The sequence below is a fragment of the Stenella coeruleoalba genome (genome assembly GCF_951394435.1).
Source record: "Stenella coeruleoalba genome assembly, chromosome: 2".
NCBI classification, from domain to species: domain Eukaryota; kingdom Metazoa; phylum Chordata; class Mammalia; order Artiodactyla; family Delphinidae; genus Stenella; species Stenella coeruleoalba.
The window spans coordinates 66,702,528-66,727,631 of NC_137147.1; the positions used below are offsets into that span (position 1 = coordinate 66,702,528).

Sequence of the window (25,104 nt, forward strand, 5' to 3'; positions counted from 1 at the left end):
AAAAGCAATGATTTGTGGGTCTTTTAAAAATTCTAAACCACCTATATTGACAGTCTAAATTAAAATACTTCAAACTTCGGGGCTTCCCTGGTGGCGCAGTGGTTGAGAGTCCACCTGCCAATGCAGGGGACATGGGTTCGTGCCCCGGTCCGGGAAGATCCCACATGCTGCGGAGCGGCTGGGCCCATGAGCCATGGCCGCTGAGCCTGCACGTCCGGAGCCTGTGCTCCACAGCGGCAGAGGCCACAACAGTGAGAGGCCCGCGTACCGCAAAAGAAACAATAAATAAAATAATAAAATACTTCTAACTTTTTTCTAAACTTGAGCCTAGTACTATCCATTTATATTATAGGGCATGCTAGCTTACACGTATTGTAAGAAATTGTATCTCTCTAGAGCTCTAGTTTTATTTCTTAGATTTTTTGCTTTATGTATAAAAGCTTTAGTTGTTAGTGATTTTTATTTTTTGGTAAGACTAAAAAGGCCATCATTTAACTTCTGATTGAAGTATTTGTTGTTTTTTTTTTTAATTGAAATATAGTTGACGGACAGTATTAAGTCAGGTGTACTACATATTATTTGACATTTGCGTACATTATGAAATGATCACCACAATAAATCTAATAACCATCTTTCCTCATACAAATTTATTGAAACATTATCGACCATATTCCTTACTGTATATTACATCACCATGGCTTATTTATTTTATAACTGGAGGTTTGTACCTCATAATCCCCTTCACCTCTTCCCCTGCCACTCCCTCCCCTCCCCTCTGGTAACCACCTATTTCTTTTCTGTGTCTGTGAACCTGTTTTTATTTTATATTGTCTTGTTTGTACTTTTTTTAGATTTCACATTACATTGATGGTTTGAATTTTGGTGTATTATTATTCTTTATTTTTCAGGTTTACAATCCAGTAATCACATTAACAGAGTAGTAAGTCATCCCACACTTCCTGTTACAATAACTGCTCATGAAGATAGACACATCAAATTTTTTGACAATAAAACGGGTAAGTAGGTTATCTTATTTTCTATATAAGATATTGACTTCTTGGCTTCAAAATTGCCAAGTTAAACTGATTTAACTCAAATTTTTGCTTTACTTAATGTAGCACACTTATAATATGTTAGTTTTTATCCTTAAGTATATATAATACCTTGCTTACCTCTTATGATTTCTTCATTTCATGACAGTTATAAACCCTTTCATTTGAATTTTTTTTCTTTATATTCTGTTGTGAATTAGTATAGCAGAAAAGATCTCTTTCTAGTATTTGGCATTTCAAATATGTCCTTAAAATTATTTCTCAGTGGATGAATTGATGATACAGTGTCAATTGTTTATTGTCATCTTTCCTCTATTTCTTTCTTTCTTTCTTTCTTTCTTTCTTTCTTTATTTTGCTGTACGTGGGCCTCTCACTGTTGTGGCCTCTCCTGTTGCGGAGCACAGGCTCCGGACGCGCAGGCTCACGGGCCCAGCCGCTCCACGGCATGTGGTATCTTCCCGAACCGGGGCACGAACCCGTGTCCCCTGCATTGGCAGGCGGACTCTCAACCACTGCGCCACCAGGGAAGCCCTCCTCTATTTCTTGTTGTAAGGAAAACATACCAATTATATAGAAAAATCAAATTTTAATTTGGCCATAGAATTGTTTGTTTAAGGGCCTCTGTCTCATCTGTTATTACCTAGAATGCTACATAAAGTACTGTTTGCTCTCTTTCAGGAAAAGTCTGATAGCTAAGAGAGGCTTCTTTGAGGAGCTAAAATGATTAGAGGGATATTGAAGGACTTCAAATAAGAAACTTAAATGTTAATTGCAACATTTTTGCAGGACAACAAATTATCAAGCAAGACAGCAAATTAGAACTACAGATTTCTCTTTGAAGGTTGTATAGGACATGGTCATAATTTTTAGTCTTTACAGTCTTACATAAATATCTTTGCTCAAATAACACTTTTCATGGACAGAGGTTCCTTTTAACTCAGTAGGACAAGTTGAGAAGAGAATGGATATTCACAGGTCTATATATTGCACAGGAAAGAAGATTCATATTCATGTGAATGTTCTCAGTTAACACCTTATCAAATCAATTCTTTAAACATTTTTATGAAGCCTAAACATCTTCCACTGCCTCAAGAGCAAAGAGATAATTTCCTTTACTGTATTTCTAAAAAGATTCCTTTCATTAATTATTGAAGATTTATATTTGTAAGGGAAGGTTCAGGAATTTTAGTGGTTATATTAAAAGCAAAAAGTGAGTCTCTAGAGCTGTTTTACTGGCAGAAATCAGAAATAAGGAGCCTATAGCCTTTTAAATTGTTTACAAATTCTACCAATTAATTCTTGGTGTTAACCAGCTAGTACCTTATTTGTAATGTGAAGATAATTGAAGCAACAGGCTCTAAACACTGGAAAATCTCTCTCTCTCATTTTCTGTCTCTCATACACACAGATACACACACATACAACACTTGAGTTAAATTAAACTGTAAATTGAGTTGAGATGTATTGTTTTAAAGTCTTCTTTGAAAAGTGGTAATTTATTTAAATGTGATAAACTAGAATATCCCGATAACTGGTGTTGATGGTTAGCTAAGTTGTTAATAATAGGGTATTATTCTATGAAATTAATAGTAAGTTTCTTGAAATTTTTTTTTAAATAAATTTATTTATTTATTTATTGCTGCGTTGGGTCTTTGTTGCTGCACGGGCTTTCTCTAGTTGCGGCGAGCGGGGGCTACTCTTTGTTGCGGTGCGTGGGCTTCTCATCGCGGTGGCTTCTGTTGTTGCAGAGCACGGGCTCTAGGGTGCACAGGCTTCAGTAGTTGTGGCATGCAGGTTCAGCAGTTGTGGCTCATGGACTCTAGAGCGCAGGCTCAGTAGTTGTGGCGCACGGGCTTAGTTGCTCCGCGGCACATGGGATCTTCCCGGACCAGGGCTCAAACCCATGTCCCCTGCATTGGCAGGCGGATTCTTAACCATTGTGCCACCAGGGAAGCCCTTGAATTTTTTTTTATCTGAAACATAGAAATTGATAGTATGAATGGACTCAGTAAGTATTTAGATTTTAACAATGAAAGTATATTTAGTATTTCGCACTGCACTGGCTACTATCATGTATAAGATGTTGTTTCTGCTTTCTGAGGGCTTATTGTCTGGGGAAAATAGTGTGTGTGGGTGTGCACACGCTCATACATGCACACACTCATGCATAATGCAGTAGGATAAAGGAGTCTTCATAGAGTGAAGGTTTGGGTGTTTCCTTGAAAGAATGGTAAGGTGTTTGTTTGTTTGTTTGTTTTTAAGTGAAGAAAATAGGAAATTCCATATAAGGGCATATTTTGAGTAGAGGCACAGCAGTGGGAACTTGGGCTGGAACAGAAGTTTCTTATAGGCAAAACCAGAGACGTAAGTTTGGAAAAGGAAAGCAGAAACTATTGAGGTGAACTTTTCAGAGCCAGGCTAAGAATAATGGATCTTTGTTTACACTTTGCACTATGAAAACCACTTGAATATTTGAGCAGGGGTTTGCAATATTGGTTTAGAAAGAGTATTCAAGTCACACTATATGGTAGACCCTTGACTTTAAAACTTTCAATTTGTACTGTTTGTTCCAGAGAGATCTTCAGGGCTCATGATTTTTAAAATTTTGGTAGAGGGACAAATAGGAATTGCATATGTGCTGTGCTCAAGAGACTTGGCTAGTGGGTGAATCTGGGAGAAGGTGTAGTACAAGTGAGGAATGTGGAGGACTTGGAGGAAGAGGGTCTGAATTGCTTATGGACTCATTCATTCAGCAAAGTTTATTATGAGTATCTGCCATATCCTCAGCACACTTCTCCATGCTTGGTGAACAAAAATAAAATATCTTGTCCTCTTAAATCTTACAGACAAGTGGTATATTGCTTTCTGTAAGTGAAACACTGTTCTATTTGATATACATATACTAACATGTTTGCTCTTCTAATAGCTCCGTAAGGTAGATATAGCACTGTTACCTTCATTTTATAGTTGAAATAAAGGATCAAAAGAAGTTATTTGTTCAGTGTTACAAAACAGAGAAAATTACAGGTTTGGGATTCAAACCCCCATGCAGTTTGCTTCCAGAGTCCACTATTTTTTTTTTATTAGTCTGTTTCTTCTCCATTTCATAGATTATCCCAAATAATAAGATTATCTTAAGTCAAAGAGCTTAAGGTGCCGGGGAAGAGAGAACTGGTGACTGCATATGTCCTCTGTTTCCTCAGTTATAGGAAGAAAGAATTAATCTTGGTGGGGGAAGAAGGGTGGTAGCAGAGCCATGGGGCAAAGGTAAATTTGGTTAAATGTGAGAAGCTGCATGTATATGCTGCTGAAGGAGGGGTCCTAGTTGTTGGGAGGGGTCAGAAGCTTTGTGACTTCTGTGGTCACTAGTAGAAACCCAGCATCCAGCTTGGTTCAGCATTGCACCTCTCTGTAAATGGTCCAATCTGAAGGTCACTCACATTCTGAAGTGACTTCGTGACTATGTAGAGGAAGGTTGATTCTAAACTGACTTTACATATCATAGTGAGGGTTAGTTTAGTGCACAGGCAGGAAAGCTGAAGTTAAACTTGGAAAATTATAGCACCCTTAAAGAAATGGGTAGATCTGCTATTTGGTTGAAAGAATTCTTTGGTTTAAGACATGTTAAATATAGGAGATGTAGGATCATTCTCAGGAGAGAAATCAGAACGAGATCTATGAATTAAGAGTCACCATCACAGAGCTGATATTTTAAGGGAAGCTGATGATGCTTAGTTAACCCCCTAATGTTTTGAGGCCAGCCATTTCATACTCTGGGTTTTTTTTTTTTTTAATAGGAATATTCAGAGGAATGGATTCTAGAACTGATAGGTGAATTATGTTGGACTAATAGTATGTTGAATGATTTTTCTGTTTCTCAGGATAGTAGAGAAAAATCGTTAAAATTACTCTGTTAATCTTAATATTGATGAAAAACAGACAAATGTGGTTGAAATGACAGGAGACTAATTTTGTCCTTAATTGATAATTGTTTAGTATTGCCAGAAAATGGCAGACTTATGTTTTTCAGAGTAACTTTTTGCACATTTGATTATGTTGTGGTTTTGTATTCAGGTTAAGGGCTATAGCCCCATGGCAAATAACAAAAGTAGGTCTATTTCAAGTCTCAGTGTGGAATGTCATCAGGGGACAAGGAGCATGGCAAATGACTGTAAATAGAATTCTGGAGAAAGACCTCCATCTCTCATTAGGAGCAGCCCAGGCATTTGAGTAATAAATATTCACTGCTGAATGAAAGGGGAGGAAATTTTTTAAGTTAGTGGTACTTGCTGTTTTATTCCTTTCTTGGATGAATCAATTTATGATTTTGCTTTCCAACCATCAGAACATGTATTGCCAATGCAGAGGCTGATGCCCTTGTATTTGTGCAACGCAACTTTGTATTCACAACTTGTTTTTTAATTTCAATTCACTGTTGAATCCATTTGCTTACCAAATCTTAATGAAGATATTCACTAAATTATGTTTTCCAGAATAGTGCTTTTGCTACTATCTGGGGAAATCCAGAGTAATTTCTGTGATGTACTCCCACCCTTCTCCCCTTTCTTGTTTCTAATGTATTAAATGATTGACATTTCAGAAGATAAATGTTGCTACTAGAATCTTTAGAGAGGAATATATTCCCTGGTGATTTATTTATCATTAACCCTGTATATACAATAATTTTTACATCTCTGAATGAGAAGAATTCTATTTTCATTTTAATTCCCCTTTACATGATCTTAAGCCTTTTTTTTTGCGGTATGCGGGCCTCTCACTGCTGTGGCCTCTCCCGTTGCGGAGCTCAGGCTCCGGACGCGCAGGCTCAGCGGCCATGGCTCATGGGCCCAGCCGCTCCACGGCATGTGGGATCCTCCCAGACCAGGGCATGAACCCGTGTCCCCTGCATCGGCAGGCGGACTCTCAACCACTGCGCCACTAGGGAAGCCCGATCTTAAGCTTTTGATGCAACCCTGTAGTCATTATGTTTTTCACTATCATATACTGTCAGATTCATGTCACACAGATGTCTTTAGGAGTTGCTGGGAAACTTCTGCATTAGAATTAAATTGTCTTTAGAATATTATTATAGTGGATGAACCTTGAAAACATTATACTAAGTTACAGAAGGCAGACACAAAATGCCACGTGTTATTGTATGATTTCATTTGTATGAAACATTCAGAATAGGCCAGTCCATAGAGAAAGCAGATTAGTGGTTACCAGGGACTTGGGGAGGAATGGGGAATGACTGCTTAGTGCGTACAGGGTTTCCTTTTGCAGAGATGAAAATGTTCTGAACTAGATAATGGTGATGGTTGCACATTATTATGAATGTTCTAAAAGCCACTGAATTGTACCCTCTTAAATGTTTAAAATGGTAAATTTTGTGTTAAATGTATTTTATCACAATAAAAAAATATTGCTGTGGTGATATTTTATGTCAGTATTGTATTTTGGTTTCTGATCGCTCAAGTTAGTAACTATTTAAAAACTTAATCTTCTCTGTTATGTTTTATTTAGGTAAAATGATCCATTCTATGGTAGCTCATTTGGATGCTGTTACAAGTCTAGCAGTAGATCCTAATGGAATCTACTTGATGTCTGGAAGTAAGTCTGAACTTCCTGTACTGCCCACAAATTTTATAATAGAACGGTTACTCAGTAACATTTTTCATTTATTCTTTTACAGGCCATGACTGTTCTATTAGATTGTGGAATTTGGACAGCAAGACATGTGTGCAAGAAATAACAGCACATAGGAAAAAATTAGATGAATCAATTTATGATGTTGCTTTCCATCCATCAAAAGCATATATTGCTAGTGCGGGGGCTGATGCCCTTGCCAAAGTATTTGTGTGAATCAACAAAAACTCATCATAACAACAGAGTCGCTTGGACACAGAGGGTCTGCATCACTGCCATCAAAAATGTTACTGATATGACACTACATGTGATCTGCCTGATGAAGGCTATATCTGGGGCAGGCATAAATTGGTGGAAATCACATCTTAACATCAGGCTCATTAATTTAATTGTAATTACTGTATTTCGTGGGACAAAAAAAGGACTCCATTATTTGTGGCCTGTACTGGATATGAACTGAGCGTATGTCTGTCTTTTAGGTATCTTTAAGCCAGTGTGGAGTCTGATCTTACAAAAAGACTTTTATTTTGGACTCTGTGTGCTGCCTTAGGGTTAGGAATGTGGTGCTCTTGTTGGGGGGAAGTGAGCTCCAAGAGTAGCTTTTTTTCATCTCTTAGTGATCTTCTGTTTATCAGTTGAACGCCACAGATTCCCTTTTAAACTTATTTTGCTTTAAAAAAAATAAAGAAAATTTAACTTAAAATATTTTAGCATTAGTTGCACAAAATGTTTGGATAAAATTCTAGTTTTTATAAGTCTTTTTATATATTTAGCCTGTCACAACAGTGCTCAAGATTGTATTGAAGTTTTTCTGCATTATACAACCCTGAAACACAGAGATCTCACTGACCCGCTGCCATGTAAGCACACTCTTTCCTTTTGCGTAGTACAGGTCAGCTAAGTCTTTCCATAAAGATGCTAAATCACCTTCAACATCACATAACTGTCTTCTTAAACCAAGGACTATTAAGTGTATTAAAATGAAACGGTGGGGTTTAGTACTCCAAATGAACTCTTAAAAAAGAAAAAAAAAAACTAATCTTGGCATCCTATCACTATGTGATATTTTGTACATCTTACTGTATTTACAAGTTTATTTATCAAGGATTATCCATCTTGCTAATAGCCTATTATTTATTTCACTTTTTGTTGGTCTTTATATCCTTTTATTAATGTGCTAAAGGAACCTGTATATCTATTTTGGAACTCTTTGAATAGTCTAAAATAGACTAAAAATGGAGTATTTTATAGTTTAAGTTACAAACCAAGGTGACTCCCCCCAGTTACATATCTTGGTTTACCATGATTCCAGAGAAAACTATCTTGTTTTAAAATATTTGGAGTAAAATTTTATTTGCATTACAAATAGGATACAAAAATAGTTGAATCAGGATACAGAAATCTGCTGTGTTTGGACTAGTTATCCCTGTTTTATTTTTTCAGATGTGCTTAATTTTATGGTGTAACTAAAGATTTTGTTTGTGTAATGCATGATTAAGACAATAAAGTATTTTTTCTAGTCTTCCAAAAAACTTTTCTGATCAGTTTGCGAGTTTTGATGAGTTTTGTAAGGTTTTTGTTTTACAAACTATGAATCAGCAAATTTTTAAGATTGTACCACATAGCGAACGTACAGCTGTTGAAAAATAATGTATATAAAATGCATATAATAAATATTAAATTGTGTACCTGTATGTTACTGTTGGCTACATTATTTTGTGTTGAATAATAAAGTGCAATACTTTACTCTCCATTAAAGTAGGAAATGGAGATGATTTCTCAGTGAGTCCTTCATTTTTATGCTGTTCTTTTAAACTTTGTACTGTTTATTGATATTCTAATAAGATTAGAACAGTTAATACTGTTAAGAATGCCTTTCTAAGTATTTCACCCAATTTGGGGATTTAAAAATCTTCTACTGAAGTAAGTTAGATAATTCAAAATAACCAAAAAACAAAACCAGCAGATATGCAGTTTTAAATCATTTCCTTAAGACACCCTATTACTTTATTAAATCTGAATTTCAGTTAATAGTGTTGTCTTTCCTATCTAGCCAAACCTGTTTCCCACAGAAAAGTTCAGCAGAGAATAAACATTGCATTGTTCATTAATTAAAAGTTATCCTCATAAATGTTAAGTATTAATATCTTCAAACTTTTCCTTCAACAAGGTAATAATCCTTTTTCTTTGAAGGGAATTGCAAATGCAATTAGAAGGTAACATTAGAAAACTTAACGTGGCAAAATTCTATTTGAATGCCTACTTCAAAAAAAAGAAAATTACATTGTATGTACATTGAGAAATTCTGTCACCTACCATAAAAATCGAAATGTCAATTTTAGTCATTGCTGGTGAAACACTAGAAGTTTTCAGAAATTTTCTTAAAGTATTGTTTTTTTGGTTTTCTGAATTGAACATTCAACTTAATGAATAAATTAATTAGAGGCATTTTCTCTTCCTTTTTTTTTTTTTTTTTAATAATTTAGGAACAAGCTTTCCAAAGCTAGTATTGTTTCTGGCAGCTGTTCCAAGCCAATGCATTACTGTTGAACTGAAATGTGATTATCATCATTGCAATGCATAAACATTCATCTTTTTTGAAATGTATTAAAACTGAAATGAATAAAAATAGTATATATGTTTATTTTTATCTACTTTGGTTGTATTTTCTCTACAATATTAAACATTTGGAAGAGACTAAAAGGATGCAAAAAGAATATCTTATTTGTGTGCTTCCATTTGTGACTTAATGGGAAATTATCTAGATTCATTTGACTATTAAATGGTGCTTTATACATAAAGTTTGAGTATTTTTATATACAAACTTTTTAATATGTCGACTTTCCCAATATTTAATCATATTCTGCTCTTTTCATATTTATTCATGTACTTTTTCCATATTTCAAAGTAAGTTATCCACTGAAGACCAACATCTCATTTAATGCATTAAGGCTTATAAATAGGCTAGCATAACAAATTTAGGCATGCTTGCAAAGTTGAATTATATCTTTTAAAAAATCCTTTTACTCTATTTTTAGTTGTTAACTCTATCTTGATTATGTTTAGTTTTAAAAAATAATTAACAGTAACTTAAATATAAAGTGTTCACTTCTACTCTCTTGCTGCTCTTTAAGTCAAAATATTAGCTTCCCTGGTTACCTCAAAACTTTGTTCTTTATAAAATTTTTTAAAGAGCTAATGACTAGAGGCTGGGTTTTCATTTAATTTTTTAAGGAGTGGTATTCTCAGCTGAAAGTTGTCTATTTATTGGGGGAAAAAACATGTTAAACCCGTTTGTGTTGTTAAAATTTTCCTTGTTACATGAATCAGTCATATTTGTAGCTTTATAAAGGGTGGGGGCAGTGGCGGTCAGGGGAGTCATGACTTCCCATATTCTCTTTGGTCAAATTTTTATGTAGTGTCAAAGGCAATTTCGGTTCTGCTCTCTGATACGTAAGCTTTTACACAAGCTATAAAATTGTTAAACTCAAAAGATTTGTTGGAGTATAAATTTTCCAGCCAGTTAACACCTTTTTCAGGTCAACTGGTTGTAAACCATTTCAGATAGGATCAGTGTATGTGTGATGGGAAATAGAGTGTGCAGATGAATGAGAGGATAGATCCTGTCCTTAGAGAAGACAGGCAGGATAAGGTATGACAGCACTTCCGTCGGAGAGGAGAGTTCTTGGTGAGGTAATGATAGTTACATAAAGGGAGTTTTGATCACTTTTCTTAGGAACCAACTTCACAAGGATGTTTAAGTAAAAATACTATTAATTACAAAACAACTTTGTTGAACCAAGTAATCAACTGTTTAACCTGGTACTGGCTGTGCATAATGCCTAAAACAGTAGGCATTCAATAAGTAATTGGAACAGAAAATAAATATATTTAGTCTTATTGCATGATTTTAAGAAAAAAACTCGGTCTTTCCACACGAAGTGGTTAATGTGTCAATAGAATTTTTACCATGCCCTAGGGGGAGACACTTGGAATAATAAGTAAGGGACCTTAGAATAATAGTCACTAGCAGTTTTATTGCTTAAATAGTCAAAGTAGAATATTCTTTCCTGCAGTTCTCCTCTTTGAAAGGTGTGCTTTTCTTTAAAGCTAAGTGTTTATAAGTGGTAAGTAAAATTTTACCAACTTAATATTTTTTTCAATACATGGTTGACTTTTAGAGTATAAGCCAAATACATCAATACACATATAAAATTAAGGCTATAAATAGAAAAATACCAGGCAATTCTTCAGTCTTGTTCAGTGTGATATTTGTTGTTATTATGAAAGTACACTACAAAAGAGGCTTGATACCTAAATCGCTTCCATTTCGTCTGTAATTATAACTTTTAGTATGTTAAGTAACTTTTACTATGTTAAGTAAGATCTTAAAACCAGATTGTTGACTGGTTTTAAGACAACATCTGCTTGGGTCAATATATATTTGAACTAAGTTGAGCTGTTTTCTGTTTGTTTCTCATTTTCCTTATATGTGTTTCTCTTTCATTTTCCTTATATGTGTAATACAGAATTAGAGAAGGAATGTTGCTTTTGGTCTAAATATCAGCTGCTTTTATTGAGCTATAGAATTTGCATATCTATACATTTAATATGCATGTTAAAATAGAACTCTTAAAATTATAATCTACGGTATCTCCTCTTTCCTGAGTTTCTAAGGTTCGTGATTATGAAGCCTCAGCAGAGTGTTTTGAACAATGGAGTCTGAACTGTAATTAGAAGGCAACTTTAAATGAATGCTTGCTTACATTTTTGCCATCTTTAGTATAATAGTTTTGTGTCTGATCTTAGTATGCTATATAGTATTTCAGTATTACTAAAAACAACTTATACATCCCCTTGCACTTTTTCTTTCAGTTGTCAAAATGTCACCATTATTGCTGGGATTCTAAGAAATCTCTACAGATGCCTCTGATGACATCAGAAACGATTGGTTCTAATCCTGTGAACTCTCTCGTGAAGAAAACATGCGACTCCTTTGGTTTAGAGGCCATATCTTTCAGGTCATCCAGAGGTGCCCAAGCCACACCAACAGAGAAGATGGTGATACCTACAATAGAAGTATTTTTAAGTCAATTAAAACCAAGTTCCAGCTTATGTATAAAATTACGTGTATATATTTTTCACACATTAGTACATAGTTGCAGACAAAACTGCCTTGTAATGCCTGAAGAACTAAATCCCTTGTACCAAATTGTTGGGCTGGTTTTAGCAGTAATCGTGATGAGAATGGCTAAACAGTTGGGTCAAAACCACAGGTTTTGCCATCAGTGCAGTTTACCACCTTAACAGATAAGTCATATGATCGCTGAAAGAAAAAAATAATTTGATAAAGTTCAACATCCATTCATGATAGTACACAGGAAGCTAGAAGGAGAAGGAAGCTTTCTTAACCTGATAATACCTAAAGACAAATAAGAACAAACCCTACAGCAAACATACTTAGTGAAATGGTGAAAACTACTCAGAGTTTGGCATGAGGAAGGACAACCTGCTATCATCACAATTAATTGTTATACTGGAGTCATAGCCAGTATAATAGAGCAAGAAAAAATGACACAGAAGATGGGATATATAAATGATGAAAGTTTTCTAAGGCTCTTGCCTTGTCTGGGGAACGGTGACAAGTCCTCTATGAGTGATAATTGTTTCTCCCATTTCATTATGTGTTGCATTAGCAAACTGGCCAATAGTAAGAAATTGACAGGGACTTCTCTGGTGGCGCAGTAGTTAGGAATCTGCCTGCCAATGCAGGGAACACTGGTTCAAGCCCTGGTCCGGGAAGATCCCACATGCCGCGGAGCAACTAAGCCTGTGTGCCACAACTACTCAGCCTGTGCTCTAGAGCCCGCGAGCCACAACTGCTGAGGCCCACGTGCCTAGAGCCCATGCTCCGCAACAAGAGAAGCCACTGCAATGAGAAGCCCATGCACTCTGTAGCATAGAGTAGACCCCACTCGCAGCAACTAAACAAAGCCCGCAAACAGCAGTGAAGATCCAATGTGGCCAAAAATAAAGTTATTTTTTAAAAAAATTGACAGTCTTTAATCCCAAAGCAAAAGTTTTCTGATGATGAAAACAGCCAGGGACTTCCTGGCAGTCCAGTGGTTAAGACTCCATGCTTCCACTGTAGGGGGCAGGGGTTTGATTTCTGGTTGGGGAACTAAGATCCTGCATGCTGCACAGCGCAGCCAAAATAAAGTAACAAAAACCGCCAAAAAATGTCTATGAAGTGTAGACTACCATCTATGTACTGGAGGAAATCCCGCATGAAATTTTTAGAGTTTCTGAAATAGTTACTCCCTTCTATCCAAAGCTTCATCACCCTTCTAGTGGTATACAGTGATCAGAGTTGTGAATACTTAAGACATAAATAAAGCAGGTTTTGATGATGTAAAAGCTACTTGAAACAATTACTGATTTATCATCACCAGCTAATCCTCCCCTCTCCCTGGCGAAAGAAGTCAAAAAAATTTCTCCCCTTCAGTTTTCTTCACTTTTAATTTTACATTCAAGCTCAGATTGTCAAGCTCAGGCCCAGTATATAATTACAGTTAAAAAATCAAAACAGCTGTGCCCTAGCCCTGAACACCTATCCTATCTTCTGGCTTTTGTTAACTTTCACTTTGCTATCACTAAAGGATAACTTTCATGAAAATAGTGCGGCCCAACCTCCTGAAGTTCAATTAATCACATAGGGAGAATATATTTGAATTTATTTAGTTCACTTTATGTAGCCTGAATCCAATCCTGTTAACCATAAATTCAGTAAGCTACACTTTTAAGGAGTATGATAGCAAAAAGGTCTTCAACATAAGTTAGTTGAAGAATACATTAAGACATGTATAAAAATAAGCCATTGTATATATAGCTTAAATTGCAGGTATCCATTCTCTATTCTACTTAATAAAAACAGTATTCCATCAATACCTATAAAAGGACACAAGTACACTAGCAGAGGTGCTAATAAATGTATAAAAGCAAAAGTCATTAGGAATTAAATAGGGAAAAGGAAGTACAGAGGAGTATAGAAAAATGTAAGGCTCTTCATTCTCCCCCTCCCAAGTTAGCATTTTTGTTTTTTTAAATATTATTGGGGGCTTCCCTGGTGGCGCAGTGGTTGGGAGTCCGCCTGCTGATGCAGAGGACACGGGTTCGTGCCCCGGTCTGGGAGCATCCCACATGCCACGGAGTGGCTGGGCCCGTGGGCCATGGCCGCTGAGCCTGCGCGTCCGGAGCCTGTGCTCCGCAATGGGAGAGGCCACAGCGGTGAGAGGCCCGCGTACCGCAAAAAAATATATATATATATTTATATTTATATATAAATATATTATATATATATTATATATAATATATATTATATATATAATTGGACTCCCAATCATTCCGTTTTTATCCCAGGAAAGGGAACCTCAGCTTTTTCTTGGCCTGTTGATCTCAGCAACACACATGCTAATGTCTTCAGGAACTAGTGGCCTTTACCAAAGGTAATATTAAGGTTGGGGTAAGAGAAAGAACCTTTTTATACCCTTTTATAAGTGTTTCATTATCTCAAGGGGGATAAAAGACACTGAAAAGGAAATCTAAGTGGAATAGGGTTGAAGTCTTAATTGGTGATCTTAGAAAACTCATGGCAGACTGAAAACTACTAAAAAAAAGGATAAATTATCAAATAGCAGATTCATAGTAAGTTAATGATAAACTGTAATTGAGGGGTTATATATTCCAAGTTTGAGCCAAACATGAACACCTGTAACATTCCCTTGACATATGACATAGCTCTCATGGCAATTCTCCCCAAAATGCAGTGGTTAGGTAAGGATTCAGCCACACTTACCTGGGTTTTGTTTTGGGTTTTTTTTAGAGGATTACAAAATCCTTATTTTTTACTTTTTTGGCCACATCACACAGCATGGGGGATCTTAGCTCCCCGACCAGGGATTGAACCCACACTCCCTGCAGTGGAAGTGCAGAGCCTTAACCACTGGCCTACCAGGGAAGTCCCTGCCTGGATTTTAATACTGGCCTCACCACTTACTAGGTGTGTGATTTGGGAAAGTCTGTTTCCTTATCTGTAGAATAAGATTTAGTAGGGCTGCTTTGACAATTAAATCAGTTAATACTGGGTAAAACTCTTAGAACAATGACTGCCATCCTATAGATGTTTGTTCAATCAAACAAACACTTAAGTTTATATTTACTCCTAAAATTCACTGAACCTCTCCCCAGTTCCCTTCCCAGACAAAGGACAAGGACCTTACCTGCATCATGTGCAGCAGCAGCAGGCCCTCGAACATCATCATAGGACTGCCCATCTGTGACAATTACCAGGAAGTTCTTGTTGGGGCTGTCCCTCATGGGACCAAACACATTTCTAACAGTAAAGGAAATGGCATCACCAGTAGCTGTCCCACCACTCATATAGCGGATGTTTCTGATAACGGCTAGGACATTCTCTTTGGTGCTATAGTCAGTGAAACTGAATTCTGTGCGCTGATCGTAGGTGAACTGTACGGCAGCTATCTTGGCACCAATGTCTGAGATTTCAAAAATCTTAGCTATGTTGGAAATAAATTCAAGAATGAGGCGGAAATTACTTTCACCAACACTACTGGAGCCATCAATTAGAAAGGCAATGTTCACTGAGTTGTAACAGGTCTTGCTGCACACCATTTGCTCATGAGTGCAGAGCTTCTGTACCAGAGGTTTTACGTATTTTGTGGTGCCAAACCAATTGGGCATGTAGTAAGAGAAGAAGCCATTACTCCGACAGACAGCCTAATGGGAGAGACACATAAAAGATAACCAAAGGAATCAAAAGTTGTTTCTTTAAAATTATGAAAACATTAAATCTTGAATCTTCAAAGTTAACCCAGATATGGTCCAGTCAGCACTACGCCTAGAGGTCCCAAACTGAATCACTACTATAACAGAAGACACTCTCAACTCCTTACCTTGTCAACAAATGCAACATCCGGAACCATTCCCAGTTCCTCAGGGATAGGCTTAGCCACAGAAACTATAAATACATTGACACCAAACTCTCTGGCCACAATGCCTGCTTCCTCAATGTCATCAGAAGGCCAGCCATCAATGAATACCACCACCACTTTGGGAATCCCTTTTCTCGCTCCAGTGTCTGCTGTGAAGAATTTCTGGGCGGTGTGCTTCAAGGCTTTTCCTAGGTTTGAAAAAGAAGCAAACTGGAATGGCACCACTGCTTAAAATGACACTTCTATTTCCCTGTACGAACTTGATGCCTCCAAGTTTAAGAATTTAACACATATAGAACTCAGTTCTTTAACACGTGCATCAGATGGGAAAGTTTAATTATCCATCATGCCTATTTTTTGTCTTCACAACCCACATTTCTTCCATCACCTACCCCCCAGAGCATTACATTTCCTTTCCTTACATCAATCACCAGTCAGAAACATAAACCTGACTCCCACTTCTGTACTTGTGCTCTCTATCTAGCCCCTTAGTGACTGACGAGTACCTCTACGGGCTCAGAACAAGAAGTCTCCCCTCAGAAGGTCCAACATTCTATTTTAGTTCTTTCTGTCACATCTGCATTCATTAGATGAGTCTGTTGATCTTTGCTTCTTTTAAATATTCTAAACAGGTACTTTTCTAAAGTGACATCTGCCCTACCTGAGGATTATAAGTCACAACGTCTTATATTTTTTAAAATGAGCAATACCAATAAACCCTTTGGTACATTTTCCATTATAAATTAAATATCTCAGATATCAAGTGCAGACCTAACCAAGATCAGTGCCAGGAAGAAGAGTTTCACTTCTGCTTATATAAAATAGCATAATACTGTCTTACATGTCTGATCATTCATAACCCTCTCTGTGTTACATCCCAGATGCTGAAGTCTACTTACCTGTATTGGTATTACCCCCTCTGAAACCTACTTCCTTTATGGCAAACAAAACATCTTTGGCTGATGTAAAGTTTTTCAAGTAAAATTCTATTTTGGGATGTTCACTAGGCAAAAAAGGGAAAAAATGTTATCCAGGGAGAATTGGAAATGTAAAACAAACAAGCAATATTATATACCTTAAAAAAAGTCTTTAAATTGGACAATACCTAAGTGTCTTAATTCCACAGCATACAGCCAACTAGGGTATATTGCATCCTTACTTGAATTTTAAGGGTTCTTTCAAAAAATGTAACAAAAACAACTGCTACCTTGAGGGTTTATTGTATTCTGGGTAATATGCTAAATACATACTACATGTATAATCTCATTTCATCATAACTGTACAAGGTAGGGATTATTATCCCTATTACATAAATGGAGGCCCAGAACACCTAGGTAATTTACCCAATAAAACATAACCACATTTTAAAATTCAGGTTTGTCTGGCTCCTAAACTATATGAAGCACCTGAAACCGGGTGGCTCAGGGCACTGGGCTTAATGGAAATCTGCAGAGATGGGCACCAGATAGTTGGAACATAGCTGGGTGTGAGTCTAGGTCTGCTCCAGTGGGGAACCTTGGAAGCCCTGAATAGTCTGGGTCTATTAACCCAGGTCTCTGGTCAGAAGAGGCAATTTCAGTGACACTAAGGCCAACATTTTTAAAATGAGAAAACTTACAAGGAAACAAATTATAAAGTATTATAATATTGAATTTTTCTTATGATAAATGATATTGACATTTGCTAATCTTACAATTATGTATATTTTAATAGATTTGGGATTTTTCATATTTAATAGTAAAAGAATTTCAGCTTTTATAACTTACTCTGTGTTCATTAGAGACCATGTTGAGTGAAAACAATTAGTTAAAGCACAATTTTTGTGTTTACAACTTTTAGATAAGTCAAAATTTCATCAGTGCAAAATTTTAAGATCTTAGCATTATCAATTGCCACTAAGTCAAGATTTCTGAAGGAAATAGCACTCATTGTATTTCTGCATACTTGGTGGCATGATTTCTATATACTTGGTGTAATGGTTGGGTCACAAAATCAGTTTTCATGAGTCAATAATCTTTTCATTTTTATGGTCACTTTTCAACTATCCAAATTATTATTTATGAGATTTAGTCTTAGTTTTGCATCCTTAATGAGATATTCTCTTATTCTACTTAAATATAAACTCTTGACATAGTTTATCTATTCTAATGTTCTTCCTAAAATAGAAAAATCATAAATCAGGACGTTTATAAAGAAGCTAGTCTTTGTATGCGTCTACAAAGTAGTGTAGCTTTCCTCTTGAAAAAGAGTTAGGTAAAAACAGCAAAGAAAAAATATTAGAAGAAAAATATTGAGGGGAATTTGCCCTATGAGATGTTAAAATATACAATAAAGCTACAATAATCAAAGCATTGTAGAAAAGATGTTAGAATTAACATATGGATCAAAGAAACATTTGTCTAAAGTTATAAATTGATATCACAAATGAATGGAATAAGAAGCTCATTTTTTTAAGATATGGGACAATGGTTAAATTATGTATAAATCAACAAAGTTAATGATTCTTACACCAAAAAAAATTCTAAGAACCAATTATAAAAAACAAGATAAGAACAAATAGAAATATAAATATTTGTAATCCTACTTGTGACACCCTTACACACAGCTGATAGTAGTTTAAACTGAATCAACTTTCTAGAAAGCAATTTAACTGTTTATTTCAGAAGCCTTAAAAATGTCAGAACCCGGGCTTCCCTGGTGGCGCAGTGGTTGAGAGTCCGCCTGCCGATGTAGGGGACACGGGTTCGTGGCCCGGACCGGGAAGATCCCACATGCCACGGAGCGGCTAGGCCCATGAGCCATGACCGCTGAGCCTGTGCGTCCGGAGCCTGTGCTCCGCAACGGGAGAGGCCACAACAGTGAGAGGCCCGCGTACCGCAAAAAAAAAAAAAAAAAAAAAAATGTCAGAACCCTTTGACTCAATCTCACTTCTGGGAATCTAGCCGAATGAATTTATCAGAGATGGCACAAGGATGACATAAGGATGCACAGTGTAATTGTGAAAAAACAATAGAATGGTTAAATAAATCATGCTAAGGAACATTACGAAACATCATTTTTTGAAGAATATTTGTGATACTGAGCTCACAATGCTCAGTATTGTGAGCATCAGTATTTTGATATAATCTGAGCTTTTGATATAATCTGAGCTTTTGAAAAAGAAATACACACATATGTACCATCAAATATTTTCTTAAAATACTGAAAGGAAATACAACATTTTACATTGATTATCTCAGAGGGGTATATTTGGGAAATTTTTTTTCTTTGTGTTTTATATGTTTTTCAAGCTTTCTCTAATGAGCATATGATAATCCTAAAAGACATGAATAAACACTACTATACAATAAATAAAAGGTTAAGCTTCAGATTTCCAATCAAGGGAATATGGAAAGAGCTAAAAAGAATAATGACCAAATAGAAGAAATAAACATCACTGCTTCCTCCTTCAGGGAAGAGAAATTAGGAATTGAGCAGAGCAGATGTGCAGAAGTAATCTGTATGAGCAACAAGACTTTTAGCCTACCTTCTGGTCCTCAAATAGATAGCATATAATTCTCTAAATCCTTTTATCCCAAAAAGGAAGCACTTATACCTACCCAGTCTGCTCAGGCAGTCTTAAATTCTGACTTCATAATTTGGGAATCCAGACTGTCCACACCTCAATTTGTTTATATTGAACTGAAATGTATGTACCCACTAAAAGGATTGATCATTTTTCATCATTCAAGACATCATTCAAGTCTCCTCCCATTTTAACAAGGTTGGTACCTGGCTTGAACAAGGCCCACGTGCGGTCCTTCTGTTCCAATTCCTAACATTAGAGCCACTTTCCCAACAAAATTCTTCTGTAGATTAAATCGGCGTTGCCCGATATTAAAACTTCCATCGATCAGAAATGCAATGTCTGCTTTACAGTCTGTGAACACCCAAACAAGTCTTTCCATTAGCAGTTTCAAGAGAAGGGAGGGAGAGAGAGAAAATATTCCGAAATGGATATCCGGACTCTTACCCTTATTGCCAGTTTTCTTCTCCGGTGTTTTCTTTAGTCGTTTACCTGAAACAAAAAAAAGCACCTGGCATTAGCAAAAGGAAGACAGTTCCATAGAAGGAGACCCACAAGGGAAAAGCTCATGATAAGGAGCATCATTCTTGAAAATACTTTTTTAAAAATTAATTTCCTCATGATTTTCTGGACTAGGGAAGCAATGCCCCAACAAAAAAACAAGTCAGGACTGTAGTAGACCTACATATTTAATATGCCTCCAATCAGGACTTTGATATCCCAAACCCACAGTTGAGGTAGGATTGGAAACTCAGAGTTAGATTCTAATGTGCTTCATTTCTTTGACTTTAAAATTGCCACAGTCTTAGAAAGGGAGATCCCTGGCTATTTCTCAAATAGACACGCACTCATTTCTTTTATTCATATGACAAATGGAACTAGAAGTTCATGGTACTTTTACTTAGACCAGTTTCTAGGCATAGTTTATCAAATCAGGGAGAAATGGTAGGACTTCAAGAGAATGTCTAGCAGTAGAGTTTATAAATGAAAATAAAAGAAGGATAAGTAATTTGAAATATAAAATTGAAAGTTTCCCTATGCAATATACCAGTAAAGGTATTTGCTTTGTGTTTCAATATTTTAAAAAAGGAAAGCTTTTATCAATAACACTTATTTATAACTTCCTAATGCTGTGCCAGGCAACTAGGAGATAGGTTCCATATTTCATACCTATTGCTGGACGTGCTGTGGACACTGCTTGTCCTGTGGCTTCCTGGGTACCACTTTTGCCTTCTGTTAAAATAAAGAGAAGACTATTTTTTCCTCTTCCTTCCTTACCATCAAAGCATAATGAATCTAATTTAGGGTTCTATAGGATGATAAATGTAATAGAGTGATGGCAATTGCAAGAGTAATTGCTGCATGCTAGTTTCAAAGAACCAAAATGGATTCTCATCTATTGTATCGTATTTTTAAAAGATCACCATAAAATGAGTTCACATTCATTCACCTGTTTTTTTGAGTTAGGGTTATTTGGTAAATGTCAGGGCATTCTGATTGCAGGCAATTCAATTTTCTATTGCCATCTTCTGACAGCAAGATAATTTTCCTCCCATTTACCCAAGTTTGGCTTGAGTGTGTCCTTAACCCTTCGGATCCCCTGACTCTAACCCACAGTTGACCCTTCCAGTCTTGATCACAAGTTTTTCCATCAGAGTCAAAGAGGTTGATCTGAGAAAAGCAGAAAACTTTTTGGGGGGTTGGGGAGACAATATTTACACAAAAGTAATAACACTTTAATTGTACCTACTTGTCACTGTGAAAGAAGCAGACCATCTGGAAAGCGTCTGAGACTGGATGCCATTGGCAACTACTGAGGAATAGTTTTCTCGACCTGGTAGGCTATAGATTCTTACGGGTCCCCCTGAGTTGCTGATTACACCCCTGCAACACAAGAATAACAGCTGAGACTCTATCCACACTTTTTCAGGGGCATTTGACTGACTTATATGGCCATACTGCACCTATTATTCTGATTAATCAAGAAAATAGTTCAGCAGGGAAGCCATCTAAGGATGCTGTCAACCTTTTTAAAAACTTGCTTACCCAGGTACAAAATCCACCTAGGGAAATAGTTTTGTGCTGTGAAACTTCTTAAGTGTTAATAAGGACACACTTGCAGTTTCCTGTTCCCTACAGCTCAGAGGATCAGAGTTAAGAGTGCCAAACAGTCTTCTAAAATACTCTAACTACATGTCTTTGAACTTCATTTTTTTTTAAAAAAGTGTCATACTGGCCATTCTCTCACAGGACAGAAGAGTGGTGATGAATATGGGCTCTGGAGGCAGACCTGGGCTTTCAGTCCCAGCTCTGGCACTTGCTAACAGTGGTGGCCTTGGGCAAGATACTTGACAACTCTCTGAATTCAGTTTCCTCATCTGCAAAATGGGGTAAAATTGTACCTACCTTGTACAGCTGTAGAGTCGTCGTGGAAGTTAAAATAATGGCTGTCATACAGTAAAAACTCAGTAATATAGTACATGATTAGGAATGTTTTTAGAATCACAGGACTCTAGCTATCCAGAAATAATGCAATTTGCCTTTAGTCAGAAAGCTTCCCTTATGTAGTTGGTGACTCAAGGATATCCAGGAAAACCTTAAAAATGTATCCATCTTCTATGGCCAAAATTGGTACCAAAAGAAAGAAAAGGTGGGAGGGGGTGTCCAGATGGCTAAAGAGAAAGGGAAATAATCACACTTGCATTTCTCTCCCCTTGGCATGTTGGAGCTTACCTGTGGATGGCGGCACCACATATGCTTGATACAGAAGCATATACTATGTTCCCAAACACGGAGAATTCCTCCAGAGGGCAACCACCTGGACAGAGCACATCTGCTTTTTCTTTCCTGATGTCCAGGCCTCTGGTAAAGCATGTGATAGCGATGGGAACTGAAGAGAAAGGAGAGACGTAAAAACCATTCTTAGGACATTTAGGGAAGTGGTGGTGGGGGAACTAGAATATGAGATTGAAATTTTACTTCCCTAATTTCTACACGTCTTGTTAAGAATATTGATGTAGGTACTGTTCCACACCATTCCAGATTTTAGCAAGCCAAAAATCAGTTTTCCAATTTAATCTAGTTCTCAGACATTGTAAAGTCTAATGGGAGAATTTTAGTTCTTATCAGTTTGGAGATGCATAATTGGAAATATATCAGAATTAGAAAATAACATTAGTCACTGACCATTTATTAAATTCATTCTAGAAATATAAGAACCTCAACTCTGATTACAACTGTGTACATAGTTGCCTGAGGTGAAGATATTAAATCTGGGTTGAACCTCTGAGGAACATTTTTATAGAAACATGCACAAATCTAAGTCATCCGTTGCTTCTGAGGGCCATTTATATCAGTTTTCTTCAAATGCAGCGCATTAAAATTATATTTTAATTTAAGCAAACCAGTAAAAAGGTGCTTCACTTTACAGAACGTCATTTAGCTCAATCATTCATTTTTCAGCTGAAGTAATTAAAGCCATGGGGTTATTTTGCCCAAGGTCACACAGCCCAAGGAAAATTCTGTAACTCCTGCAGGACAGGAAACAGAGAAGTTAGTCCGTTCAGAATGGAGCATTTTAATCTGAATTGAACCTGCTTATTTCCGCTCCAGATCTGTCCAGAGAGATATATCAGGCAGTGAATGCAGTTTTAGAAAGCACTGTTAATACTCTCAAGTTTTACATGGTCAACCCAACTAATAATCATAGTTTTTACTACAAAAGATGTTAGAGACAAGCCCTTGGCAACATGTAACAAGATAACTTAATACAACATATTAATTCATCAATTTACTGTGACTATTAAATTGAGGATAATGTTTTTAAATACTATTTTCCAAACACTGGAAATTGTGGTTATCCAAACCTTTTTGAAACAGATGTTTTCCAAACGTTTTTGAAACAGATGTTAATCATTAAAAAAATTTTTTTTTTCTTTTTCCAAGACAGTAGTGCTGTCTGGTCATACTGCCCCACTGAGAAGCCTGCCACTAGCAAGGACCCTCTTCTAAGAGCCCTCTGTGCCCAGCCCTGGACTGTACACCTCCATGGAAAGGAAGGCAGGACGCCATGAAAGGTACAATGCTGATTCCCTAGCTCTGAAACACTCTAGATTGCTGGGCAAGTTAAAATCCTTACCAAGAACAGTAGCCTCATACCTATGAGCTTCATACCTGTTAGCAAACAGCCTTAATTTTCCTCCCATTTTCGAGGCACCAGAGGCTCTGCCTTTAGCTGCCAACACTGACTTTAGTGTGTGTTTGTGTGAGGGGGCACTGAATACAGCCCTCAGCAATACTTACCTTCCTTTCTCCTTTCAAGAAAAATAAAGGATAGATTTTGAAAAAGAGTTTGATTTTTATGTTGTAGAAAACACACCGAACCACACACCCTTACTCGGACTTCTACGTGTGGAACACACTCCTTTTAGACTCTCTCGAATATGAAATGGGCCCGTAAATGCTACCTTTTTTTTTTTTTTTTTTTTTATAGGGGTCATTCCTGGAAACACAGCGAGGGGGTCAAACAAGATGGGACAACGACGTAAGCCTCTCTTTCACTCCCGAAGCCTCTCTCTCTCTCTCTGACAGTCTGAAGGCCTCTCCCTGACCCCAAACTCCGCGGAACACCCGGGACTACGGCGCTCCTCAGTGGGGCTCAACGAACACCCCCCACTTCTGCTGCCGCTGTTCGGCTTGCTGGGGGGAGAGGAAGCTCCGGGGTTGTGGGTGTGGATGGGGGGAGGCTTCCTTCTCCGCACCTTGTGAAGAACGTCCCCATCGGACCCCAGGAGCCCCTTCCCGAGGGAGAAATGGGTAAGCCGGAGTAGATGGGCTGTAGGTATGAATGGGGTGCGCCAGGCAGCAGCTCCAACCTTCGCACCCTTATAGCTCCAGCCCCCGGCCAAGGCCCAGGGGCTCCATCTGAGTGCGTTCCTACGCGCTGGCCCGCAGCCCCTCGCAACCCCCGGACAGAGCCCTGCTCCCGGACCCGGGAACCCGCAACTCACCGGCTCCCTCGCTGCCCGCGGTCTGTGGCAGCAACAGCAAAAGACAGACACCTGCGAAGAGAGGACAGCTCGAGGGCTGGTTCCAGCCTCCACCTCCACCTTGCTTGGTGCGAGGGGAAGAGGGCAGTGAGGGGCGCGTACCCACCAAGGCAGAGAATCGGGATCCAGGCTGCAGACATGGTAGCCTAGGGGCTGCTCGGACCTGGGAGGGAGGGAGAATGCAAGGGAGGCTCCCCGAGAACGGAGATCCCTACGTCCCCACCACACCGCGCCCGCCCCCCGCCCCCTCAGGGATCCCGCACCCCTCGGAAACCCAGGGGCGGCCGAGGAGAGGAGGAGACCGAAGAGGCCGCTGCCCGGGAGCTCGTGCCACTCTCAGTCTGGAGGCGACGCTCCGGCTGCAAATCAAGCCAAACCCAGAGTCGAGGTGCAACCCCGGACCAGGAGGAGGGTGCACCCTGAAGACAGACAGACAAGCTGGGAGCGACAAAGGGGAGACACGAACAGGCAGGCGTCAGGGACCCGCACGCCCGCGCCGGACGCCGGGGACTCTGCACCTGAGTCGAATCCGCCCGGCTGCGCCCGAGTGCGGAAAGCGCGGCTCCCACGGCCGCTATAAAGGCTGGGCCGCGCGCATGAGCACTGTGCGGGGGGCGCGCGCGGAGAGGGGGCTGGGAGCTGGTCCCCCGGGACCAGGCGGCGGCCGTCCAGCTCCGCCCTCACCCCCTCTCCGTCCCGGGGTGAGGCCGCGCCGAGGCGCCACCCCCGCGGCGCGGGACTCGGCCACCTGGATGCCGCGTCCGTCCCCGGGGGAGACGCG

The 25,104-nt window shown here is 38.3% G+C and overlaps 2 protein-coding genes across 10 annotated transcripts in view; one reads left to right on the plus strand and one right to left on the minus strand.

Moving 5' to 3' along the window:
• Nucleotides 1-9,819, plus strand: part of STRN3 (striatin 3) — a 115,750-nt gene extending 105,931 nt beyond the window's left edge. For all 8 annotated transcript variants that reach the window (XM_079906551.1, XM_079906545.1, XM_079906544.1 and 5 more), the window contains 3 exons: nucleotides 909-1,016; nucleotides 6,577-6,663; nucleotides 6,746-9,819. In XM_079906551.1, the coding sequence (XP_079762677.1) occupies nucleotides 909-1,016; nucleotides 6,577-6,663; nucleotides 6,746-6,915 (365 nt within the window). In that variant the 3' untranslated portion in view covers nucleotides 6,916-9,819. The remainder of the gene's footprint in view (nucleotides 1-908; nucleotides 1,017-6,576; nucleotides 6,664-6,745) is intronic.
• Nucleotides 9,820-10,716: 897 nt separating this feature from the next.
• COCH (cochlin) lies at nucleotides 10,717-24,861 on the minus strand. 2 transcript variants are annotated; one of them, XM_079914939.1, is made up of 12 exons: nucleotides 24,842-24,861; nucleotides 24,430-24,486; nucleotides 24,285-24,335; nucleotides 22,009-22,165; nucleotides 21,026-21,159; nucleotides 20,446-20,508; nucleotides 19,723-19,767; nucleotides 19,482-19,629; nucleotides 16,610-16,713; nucleotides 15,672-15,898; nucleotides 14,979-15,495; nucleotides 10,717-11,767 (listed from the first exon to the last, which is right to left on the minus strand). In XM_079914939.1, exons 2-12 carry the CDS (start codon nucleotides 24,461-24,463, stop codon nucleotides 11,592-11,594), a joined length of 1,656 nt encoding a protein of 551 aa, XP_079771065.1. In that variant the 5' UTR covers nucleotides 24,464-24,486; nucleotides 24,842-24,861; the 3' UTR covers nucleotides 10,717-11,591. The 2 variants fall into 2 exon arrangements, with proteins under 2 accessions (XP_079771065.1, XP_079771064.1); XM_079914938.1 differs by having other exon boundaries at nucleotides 24,790-24,856.
• Nucleotides 24,862-25,104: the final 243 nt, after the last annotated feature.